This window comes from Lynx canadensis, chromosome B1 (genome assembly GCF_007474595.2).
Source record: "Lynx canadensis isolate LIC74 chromosome B1, mLynCan4.pri.v2, whole genome shotgun sequence".
Classification (NCBI taxonomy): Eukaryota; Metazoa; Chordata; class Mammalia; order Carnivora; family Felidae; genus Lynx; species Lynx canadensis.
Window position 1 is genome coordinate 49,397,463 of NC_044306.2, and position 11,417 is coordinate 49,408,879.

The window sequence follows — 11,417 nt, forward strand, 5'->3', positions numbered from 1 at the left end:
CAGTAAATGATAAGCATAGTACATAAGAATGATATAGTGTGTTACGGGAAAAGGAAATAGTGAAGCAGGGAAAGGGACTGAAGGTGCAGGGGGGCAGGAAGCCTAATGGGGAAAGTGATATTTGAGCAAACGCTAGAAGGAGGTGGGAGAACAAGCTTCTCAGCAGCAGAGAAGTGCTCCAGGGTCAAGGTGAAGGTCGGTAGCCTACTTGGCCATGGTCAGCACCTGGGTTATCACTCGCACTGAGGCGGGATGCTTTGTAGACTTTGCTCAAGGTAGCACTCAGATTTTCAAAGGACCACACCCTGAATGCAATGACCAGGTCTGTTTCTACACACAGAATTTTAGAACTGGACAGAACCTCTCCTGTCTGCCCCCATTTGGCAGATGAAGACACTGAGGCCCAGAAAAGGATGTGACCCAGTCAGGCGGCCTCAACCCCACATCTTTTAACTTCTGTCACACCTCATGGGGTGCCAGGCCTCAGGTGACCCTTGAGGACTCTTGGAGCAGGGCTCAAAAGCTGTCCTCTGGTCACATCTCCACATAGCTGGGGGGGCCTGGAAAGCACAGTGGCTGAGATTACTGTTATTTTCAGCCCTTCTGGTCCAAAAGATCTTTTTAAGTCTGGGGTTCAGAAAAAAGGGAGAGCAAGATGGGGGAAGAGGGTGCGATGGCCTGGTGATACTTCTCACCCCAGGCCTCGCCCTGCCCTGTAGCCCCTGCCCTTTCCTTCCCTTATCGGACCCCTAGGCCAGCTCTACTGGTCTTCCAGGCTCCCCCACAGCGCTGTACTCCAGTTCTTTCTTGCCAAGCCAGTCCTCTTTCCCAAGGGGCTGGTAGGGAGAGGACAGGATCGACAACACGAAAGCCAGCCTGACCTTTGCTGATGGGGAAGTGCTGAGCACTGGCCAGTGATCTGGCTCTCCCAGGTGGCAGTAACCTAACAGAAACGCTGGCCTGGCTTGGTGTGACCCGCTGGTGATGCCTTTTCCCACCCTACTCTGACAAATTGTGTTCAGTCTTTAAAGCCTTTCCAGAAAGGCTTCTCCTGACTTCAGTACATTCGTGCCTGCTTGTCCACAGACCTCCATGAATGCCTGAAACCATGGGTAGTAACGAACCCTACATGTCCTACCTTTTTTTCCTATACATACATACCAGGCTAAAATTTAATTTATACATTAGGCACAGTAAGAGATTAGCAAGAATAACTAATAATAGATATACAGAAAAAACCTTGCTTTGGGAGCATAATTTGTTCCAGAAACATGCTTGTAATCCAAAGCACTTGTATATCAAAGCGAATTTCAAGAAACCATTGGCTCAGTGTGATCACGTGACATTCGGCATCACGTACTACTCGTATCGCAAGACACAGTTTTATTTATCGAGTTAAAATGTACTAGACACGCATGATCATCTTGCATAATATGTGCAGAATAGTTACCATCCAAGGTTTTACTGTATTTAGATAAATAACAATGCATTCTAATATGAGTTATGTGAATGTGGTCTCTTTCTCTCTCAAACATCTTACTGTCCTGTCCTCACCCTCCTTCTTGTGATGTGAGGTGATACAATGGCTCTGTGATGAGATGAAAGAAGAATGACCCAGGCAGTGCAATGTGGTGTTAGGCTACGACTGACTTTCTGATAATAGGTCAGAAGGAGGATCATCTGTTTCCAGACCACAGCCTGCTGCAGGTAACAAACCATGGAATGCAAAACCACGGATAAGAGGGGACTACCGAACTCACATGTATTCTTGCCTGCTTTATGTTACGTGTAATTGTCCCAAGCCGATCCCTTCCACTGAGATCACAGCGCTCTGAGGGCAAGGATGGTTTAATTTCTCTTTGGAGCATCCTTGGCACCCAACCCGTAGCTTGACACATCACAGGTCTTCGAAATATGTTCGTTGACTGGAATTTAAAGGAAGAGCTACAATGGTGAGCAAGTTAGTACGGCAGGGTGAGGGAGGTTAGTGGTCAGGAGCCCATATCTTGGCTCTTCTCCCTAGGGAGACTGTCCCCCAATCCCTGCCTCTCTGAGTTGCCCAATTTCCCTCCTGGCATTCAGCACCTTGTGGGAGGAAAGACACGGTTAGAGTATGAGGGGGAGGCATTTCCCTTTTTGAGTAATTTTGAGACAAAGGAGCTCAGCAGAGGTAGAGAGAAAACACAGCGCTTGAGACAAGCCTTGAATAAAGGGCTGCATGGTAGTGAATTTCTGTCAGCTTGAACCTGGTCATGGGTGCCAGGTGGAACATCATTTCTGGGTGTTTCTGGGTGAGATTAGCGTTTGATTTGGTGGACTCAGTAAAGCAGATTGCCCTCCCCAGTAGGAGGGGGCCTCATCTAGTCAGTTGAGGGCCTGAATAGAGCAAAAGGCAGGGGAATTTTGCTTTTTGCTTCCTGCCTGCCTGCACAGTTAGGACATAGCATCTCATCTTCTCCAGCCCTCAAACACCATTGGCTCCTCTGGTTCTTGGGCCTTCTGACTCAGACTGAATTATACCACCCACTTTCCTGGGTCTCTAGCCTGAAGACGTAGATGGTGGGACTCCTCAGCCTCCAGAATCATGTAAGCCAATTCCTCACAATAAATCTCTTTACATATGTATATATCCCACTGGTTCCTTTTGTCTGCAGAACTCAATTTCTGCCTGTCTCTGCTTTATTGGCCATCAGTCGTTACGAGACTCTTCGGTAAACTTCATTCTACTCATCTTTGATGTGGGGACAATGCTCTCCTCGCCTATGCTCACTGCAAACCACAGTATATTCACTCACGTAGCAAGCATTTATTAAGCACCCACTAAGTGTCAAGCTCTGGCCTGGACACACAGGATTCAGTCTGTTGACAAGGTGCTCTGGGCTCCTTTGGAGGAAGCATCAGTTGAATTCCCAGTTTTAGCAAATAACCAGTTCCCAAAGGTGCAGAGCCCTCTGGGTCACTGGGATAGAGAACTCCTTCCTGTGGCATGGGCTGGGGTCTCAGACCCAGGGGAAGGATAAGCAACCTTGAAGAGGTATGTTCTCTCCTCGCAAATGCTTCGGGAAATGGATCGGAGGTCTCCTCACCTGAGAGGGTCTGGGCTCATTGGTTCAGACGCCTTTGCCTGACCCCAGCCTCATTCACTCAGAGGAGAGGAAGGCAGAGAGGCAGAAAGGCCTGTCCTGGGAGTCAGGAGACTCGGTTTTGGAACAACTCTATGCCTGATGAGTTGTAGGATCCTTAATACCTTCTCAGCCTCCACTAGCTCATCTGTGAGATGGATATGCATGTTGTAGGTCACTCAGATTTGTTGAGGTGCATGAATAAGACATTTCAAAATGTGAAGTTCACATAGGAAGTATTCGACAGGAGGTCACCACTGCCCTGGGGAAATACCAAGGTTGGGTGGGGAGGCAGGGCAGGGCTTGCACCGCAAGACCGAGCCAGGGGCACTCACCGTCCTCACACAGGTTCAACTTGGACAGGCTCCTGCCGTCAAAGGGTTCCTCAAAGATGGAGCCGGTGTCACGGTCGCTCACAGTGTGCAGGTACATGGCTTTGTTCTCCATCCTGACCTGCAGCAGCAGCAGGAAAGACAGCAAGGGGAGAGGAGAGGGAGAAAGGAGGCAGGGGAGAGACAGAATAAACTATAGGTGGATCCAGAAACAAACGCACAGAACGAGGCGCCCGTGCCCATGGCCCGAGCCTGAACACTGAGAGCCTCTCCTTGATGGATGTCATCTACCAGGTTCCCAGGATCCTGAGTCCCCTCCCAACTTCCTCAGCACTTGGGAAGGCCAAGGCCCTTTGGACCTTTCTGATCACGGGATCTGTCCCTTCCTTTCAGTAGCTCCTGGTTGGAGCCAGAGCCTGAGCCAGAGGGACACTGAGGGCTGTGCTTTGTGGGGCCTGGAGGCGCCGACCCTCCTGAGGCAAATGGAGTGGTTTCCGAGACTCTGGATCTTTAGGCTCCTGCTCTGTGTTGGAAATGTGCTAACTGGGCAGGCATGTTCCAAAGGGGCTGAGTGCAGTGAGGCCATGGCAAGGATTCACCTCCCACCCGAGCCCGAGGGGTAGGTGGCCTCAGCGGAGTCCCCCAAACACTAAGACCTGGGCAGCCTTAGACCAGGGAGGGCCTGGTGTCTGCATGGCCTGCTGGGGCTTTGGGTCTCCTCCATGGTGTTTCAGGAATGTACCCATGTACTTGGGAAAATGGCATACTATTTGAAGGAAAGCAGCGCCATTTACATAAGTGTGTACAAGACAATCCCATTTTGTAATATATACACATATCCCCGAGTACGTGACCGGAAAGATTATATTTGGAGATGTCCCGGGTTGCTCCGGGTAAGACATATAATCAGAAGACTCTGGTGGGGATCGTGGGGATTTTGTGCTTATTTTTGTTTGCTGGATATTCTGGGTTTTCTACAATGTGTTTGCATTCTTTGTGTAATAGGAAGAATCTACTTTTTGAGCCAGACCACTTCTTGGTATTCTTTCTCTGATATAGATGCTCAGTGATTTTACAAATTACTTTCTACTTTCAGCTCCCTGCCAGCCATCAGTGTAGCTTGACCTTTGGCCCTGATGCTTTTTGACTATCTGGATATTGAACCCCCCCAAAATCCACTTTTAAAGAGCAAATTCTTTGGAAGATAAAAGGCCCGGGGAGGATGGAGGGGTCCCAGGCCCGGCATGGAGCAAACTCAACCCTGAGGCCCAGATAGCCAGGGGTTTACCACCTGGGAGGAGATGATGGGGGGCCTGGCAGGTGGGCAGGGGGGAGTGGGGGGGGCGGGTGGTGCTGGGAACAGTGACTGCTGACTGAAGGGAGCAGCCAATCAGTTCCTCTTCCGAGGCACAGTGGGGAAGGAGGCGTTAGCATGTCTCAGTAAATAGGGATAATGGATGAGGAGCCTAGCTGAACCGCTCTGGCAGGCAGAGCAAAACGTAACCCCCTTACTTTCATGGCTTGACCTATGTCTCCAGAGACCTCTGACTTCAGGGCTGAGAAGAGGTCAGAACTGACCAGGTTCCATACAACTGTCCTTCTGATGGCCTGGAAGGATGGACAGGGGCTTCCATTCTTATTTCTTCTAGTAATGAGGTACCACATGCCCTGCACACAGGCATGCCCTGCACACACATGCATGCAAGCACGCATAGTCAGGGTGTTCACGGTCTCTGTGGGCCTTTCTTCCAGCCTGCGGGAGAGGGGAGCCCACAGCTCTGCCAGGATCTCTTCTCCCTGCCCCGGGGAGCCCCTAAACCGCTCCCACCCAGCTTCTCTGTGCTGCAGTCATGTCCGGTTTGCTAGCTCCCAACACCCATGCTCCATCCAAGTCCTCCACCCACCATGGACCTCTAGGTGGGGCCCCCGAGCAGCGCCACCGCTGCTAAGCTGCAGGGGACCCTCCCTGTTTCATAAGTGCTAGTGCGGCACCCCTCCTACTGGCCTCGATCCTGGGGAGCTGCAAAGCAGGAGGCCAGTGTCTCTTCTGCAAGCGATAATCCTCTCTCTGCCAAAGGCGACAGGCGCTGCTGCCCAGAGATCACACAGAGCTTGATGGGGCACTGCCATGCTGGCAGTGGGGGTGTGGAGATGAGCTTGGCCAGGTTAGCCCTGTCTTCATTTCCACCTTCCCCTCTGCCGATCAGCTCCTGGACCAGAGCTGGAATGCATGGCTTGTTATCTGGAATGTGTCTATAGGGCGGCCCTCCTCTCTCCCCTCCACAGCCCTGGGCTGATGGAGCAGAAGCCCTGGGGAGCCTGTTGAGAAGAGGGGCTGGGGCAGAGCAGAGGCCAGATGTGAGTGAGATGAGATTGGAAACGCTCAGCCAGCTTTGCTAATGTTTGTTACTTGGGAATGAAACCTAAGAATGTTCTGTCTGCCCCAGGTTTTATTTTGAGCTATTTTTCTTTCTTGGGGAAAGGGGGCAGGAATTTGCACCCTTTGGTCATTTGGTCTCAGAGCCTTGGGGGCCAAGTTTGTGCTCTCGAGCAAGGTGCAACTCACTGCCAACTGTGGTGACCATAGAGATGACAGACATCCCTTGCGTGCACACACACCCATGAGTTACAGACCATTTGCCATCTGGGATCTCTCTGCCCCACCAGGACCACAGTGGGGAAGGTAGCATCAGTCGGTTGTTCCCATTTTAAAGATAAGCCAATCTGGGCAATCTTGCCAAAGAGGCAAGAACCAATGATGTCAGAGGAGGGTGAGGCACCAGGCAAAGGCTTCCCACCCAGGGCACTGACCCAGCCACAAGGCTGCTTCGTCCAGGAAGCACGTATCCGTCCCTTTGGCAGCCACCTTTAGGGTCCCAGACCAGGGAGCGCAGAGGGTCAGTGGAGGCCCTGGGACCAAGGAGAGGCTATAAGAGCTAGCAGGGAGGGGACCGGGACCATGGAAATATGGGCAGGGTGTGGACACCAAAGTGGCATGTGGATAAAGCCCAAGGAGCCTGTTTCAAGTCCAAGAGTGGGGCCTTCCTCTCCCAGGGACAGGAAATCTCACCAGCCTCTTAGGGATGTTAGAGCTACATGTTAGGATGCTACATGTTAGAGCTGAAGCACTCAGACACCCCTAGCTCCAACCCAGGCAGCTCCATACAGGCCTGTGGGGGGTGGGGAGCTCAGAGGACACAGGGTTCTATCCTGGAGCCACTTCCTACTCCTCAGGAACCTGGCCCAATCAGCTGAGCTTGTTCAGCCTCAGGCCATCACCTCTGTGAAGGGGAGAAGCACATCCACCAGCCACTCAGTTATTTCAGGCCGGGGCGGGGGGGGGGGGGTGGGCGGGGGGGGATGGTGCACACGGAGGGCTTTCCGAGCAAGGGCGCACAGGGAGTCGGTGGTGGAGTCTGGTGAGAAACCACCCCCACCCCCGGCATCTTCTGATCCCTCCAAGAAGTTAGGTAGGGGTGGGGGGCATCTTCAGGTTCCTGAGGCTTCCCTCCTGCCTGGCCGGGCTCGGGAATAATGCCTTTTGGGTCCCCTTTGCAGTAAGCAATCGTGAATATGAATCCGGACCCTTACTCTCAAGTCACTCTCTGGGCAGCAGAAGGACTCAATTAATTCTTGCTGCTGCTGCAAGTGGCATAAGCCTCACTTGTGGCTGCAAATACAGTGTCCCTGGGTCCCGGCATCTAACTCTGCAGGGTTCGCGTCTCCTCCTTGAATCATACAGCTTTAAACTCATCAAAACCAAGTAAAAAAAAAACCATGAATACGACCCTGTCCTCTAACTGTACTTAGTTAACCTAAATCATAACCCGAAGCTGGAAAGGTGCAGGGGCACCTGGCCGGCTCATTGGGTTAAACATTGGACTTTGGCTCAGGTCGTGTTCTTGTGGTGTGTGAGTTGGTGTGTGAGTTCAAGCCCCGCAGGCAGGCTGACAGCTTGGAGCCCGCTTCAGATTCTATGCCTCCCTCTCTCTCTCTGCCCCTCCCCTGCTTGTGCTCTGTCTCTCTCTCTCTCTCTCTCAAAAATAAATAAACTTAAAAAAAAATTTTTTTTTAAATATTTTTTTTAACGTTTATTTATTTTTGAGACAGAGAGAGACAGAGCATGAACAGGGAAGGGGAAGAGAGAGAGGGAGACACAGAATCTGAAACAGGCTCCAGGCTCTGTGCTGACAGCACAGAGCCCGACGCGGGGCTCGAACTCACGGACGTGAGATCATGACCTGAGCCGAAGTCGGCCGCCCCAACCGACTGAGCCACCCAGGCGCCCCTAAAAAATTTTTTTATACAGTTTTTAAAAAGCTGGAAATGTGCAGATGTTTTATAGACAAGCTCTCCCTTCGTTCATCCCACCACTGGACGCATGTGCCCACGCACATGCACTTCACACGTATAGAGGGACAGTCACCTGTGCCATCTGCTCCCAGAATAGGCTCTTGAGCTGCGGCATGAGCCAGGTAGAGTGGCCATGAAGGCAAAAGCTTCCCCAAACGTGGGCTCACGCCAGCGGACCCCCGCGGGCCCACAGCGTGGAGGCCCTTCCCAGCTGGTGCTGCAACTCTGTGCTCCGCATCCGAGATGCCCAAAGGCAGAGCCCTGCTCCCTCTGCCGCATCCGTGTCCCCCAGCCGCCGTTGGGACGCTGTGCTCAGGTGCCAGGACAAAGTTAGTGCCAAGACTCACCTGAGTGCCCCCAGTGAGGCCACAGAAGAGCCCGTCTCCTCAGTTTCCGGCATTCGCCATGGTGGCCGATGGGCTGGCTGCTGTCACCGCACGGAGACCCAGGCAGTCCCGCAGAGCTTGTCCCCACAGCCAGCCAAAGCCAGACGGAGTCATAGAAGGAGGCTGCCCCGGTGCTCAGTGACTTGTCTCAGGGGTCCCTTCTCTGGGAGGCTCAGGTTCAGGAGGCAGCACTCAACCTTGTGCCTGATTCAGGGCCTGTGGCTGGGGAGTCCCTGTCTTGGTGTCTCGCCTCAGTCAGCCACAGGCAGCGCTCGGGAGATGTTCTGTGAAGGCACCCGCAGCTCTGCTAGATACTGAAGGAGATGTGAACTGCAGCTGCTCTGGCGGCCAGTCTTTATAAAGTTCTTGGAGCAATTGCCGAAGCTCCCCTGGGGTCTGGAACTCGTCCCCCTCTGGTGGCCAATCTCAGCATTACAGCCTCCCGGTTCTCCCCATTAGTCCAGAGCAGTGACATCAGCCTTGTCTTGGGACACCGCACACCTAACCTAAAACCCTGCTCAAAATAATTTTTGGAAAGCTTCTACAGGAATGGAAGCTAGACCTGGCTCATGAGCCACACCAGAAACCAGTCTGAGGAACTTATTTATAGGACAGAATTGGCATTGCTCAATTCATTCACCAAACTTGGCTTAGAATTAATTTACGTGTTTTCTGAAGTCACATCCACTCCCAGAGAACACAGATTAGCCACACTGGAGATATTCAGAAGAGTGTTCTGTGACCGCTGAAGGAACTTTCCAAAGACAGTCTCAATGCAGCCCTGTAACAAAGCCAGCATTTATGGAGCATTGACATTGCATAAGGTCCAGGGGACGCAAGAATGAGTAAGACGGGCTCCCTGTCCTCAAGGGGGTTGCAATCCAGGATGAGAGGTGCACTCAGGCACAAATAACTGTCAACCTAAGTGTGACCTAAAACATTTTTAAAAGGTGATCTTGCCAAAATGTTAAGAGAGTAATTATATTCAGATTGGGGTGGTGATGGGGAAAGGCATCAGGGACATTCCAAAAATAGTTTGAGCCATGGCTGACCTCTCCATTTACAAGTACACACCCCCCCCCACCCCTGCCCTGAGGATAGAGCTCTGAAGGTAATGTTCATGAATACATCCCCATGTATTGGTTAAAAGTTCAGTCTCGGGACGCCTGGGTGGCTCAGTCGGTTAAATGTCCAACTTCAGCTCAGGTCATGATCTCCCAGTTCATGAGTTTGAGCCCCACGTCAGGCTCTGTGCTGACAACTCAGAGCCTGGAGCCTGCTTCGGATTCTGTGTCTCCCTCTCTCTCTGCCCCTCCCCCACTTAGTCTCTGTCTCTCAAAAATAAATATTAAAAAAAAATTCAGTCTCAATACCGGAGGGTCAGACCTCATACATGAGAACAAAGTGCCAGGGCTCAGCATTCCCCATAGTGCAGTTGCCAACCCATGACTGAATCTGAAAGGTCTTAGTCATTTTCAGTGACTGAACCTCCTGACCATCTCTGGGAAGCAGCTCCAATATGAGGCTCCATTTTACAGAGGGAAAAAACAGTAGTAGTAATAAAAATAATATAATAAGAGCAAAGGGGAGGTGAGGTGGAGGAGGGGAGTGAGGAAAGAGGGAGGGGGGAGGCAGGGGGAGAGGCAGGAAGCAGAGGAAAAACACTTTATATACCACGTGATAGGCACTTCTGAGTGCTTTTCATATATTAACTCATTTAACATTAAATGAGATAGGTCCTGTTATTATTCCCACTTCTAGAGACAGAGGAACTCCGTGACTTGTCCAAGGTCAAGCAGCCTGTAAGTGGCAGAGCTACATTCCACCCTAGGCAATATGACTCTACAATTTGTGCCCTGCTATGCCCTATACTACCTCTCATGAAAAAGTGGTCTTTAATCACCCATCGATTCACCAACATGTCCAGGAATACAATCGTAAAAAGAGCCAGAAATGTGCTCAACATGTTCTGTCCAGGGATCTTTGCTGCAGAGATGTGTTTATTAGCAAGAAATATCAGCACGTTAGTAAGACCCTGGCGATGTCTTCCTTTACCTAAAACAAAGAGCAGTTGTTAATACTCCCACACTGGTGTGCCCTTGCCTATAGGGGAAGGGAGGGACGGGGACCCAAATGCAGTCCAGGCTGTTGGCTGAGCCTCTCCTTGGTATTGGTAATTGATGATACACAATTTGTGGGGTCTAGTTTCTTCACATGAGACTCACACGTAGGCCCAGAAACCGTTCAACTATGACATTTCAGGAGGATCAAAGCTCATCCTTTTAAAACCTGTGGCTTCAGGCAAGGGGCCATTCCTCTCTTTTGTTTCTGGTTTACTCCACTTTTTATAATGGTGAGATTTGTCCTTACTGTTGCATGTAGCACAAGTTACTTCTTTGGTTTTTGTTTTGTGCTGAGTAATATTCCAACATATGCATTTACTACAATTTGTTTCTTCACCTGTTGATGGGCACTTGGGTTGTTTCCAATATTTGCCTAATATGAATAGAGCAGCCAAAACAGGCAAGGGGACATTTGATAGGGATGTGTAGGGATGACCCAGAGGCTGAATATTCTAGTGGGTGAAGTCTTGCAGGCAGCTGGTAGCTCAAATGACACCTCCTTGTCACCTAATATCAGAAGGGTCCAAAAAAAAAATGGTTTGTTCCCATTCAATTACAGAAGACATTTACAATAGGCATTTTCCCCCAGACAGTATTATGAAAATATGATTGTGTCGAAGGAGAGTTGAACAGACTTCAATGTGGCTGTATCTATGGGTATGGAAGTCAATCGGACATCTGAACACAGTCCATGTGCTCACATGCCTCCTACTTTCTTTAAATGATTCCATTTGATTGTCCCAGTGATTCCCTGGGGCAGAGGTGTGGATGGAGTTATCATCCTCAGTCTCTATATGGAGAAACCAAGCAATTCTGAAATTGAGGGTCATACCTCCAGAGCATCTACATGTGCAGGGATTCCATCCATACATTCAGTTATTCATTCAACAAACATCTGTTGTGTACCTTTATTCAATGTATTCCAACTATTCTTTCTTTTTTTATTTTATTTTTATTTTTTTTTAATTTACATCCCAATTAGTTAGCATCTGGTGCAACGATGATTTTAGGAGTAGATTCCTTAGTGCCCCTTACCCATTTAGCCCATCCCTCCTCCCACAACCCCTTCAGCAACCCTCAGTTTGTTCTCCATATTTATGA

The 11,417-nt window shown here is 50.4% G+C and overlaps 1 protein-coding gene across 1 annotated transcript in view; it reads right to left on the reverse strand.

Moving 5' to 3' along the window:
* SCARA5 (scavenger receptor class A member 5) overlaps positions 1 to 8,704 on the reverse strand; it is a 127,627-nt gene extending 118,923 nt beyond the window's left edge. The window contains 2 exon segments of the mRNA XM_030312674.1: positions 3,458 to 3,575; positions 8,155 to 8,704. Of these exon segments, the coding sequence (XP_030168534.1) occupies positions 3,458 to 3,569 (112 nt within the window). The 5' untranslated portion in view covers positions 3,570 to 3,575; positions 8,155 to 8,704.
* Positions 8,705 to 11,417: the final 2,713 nt, after the last annotated feature.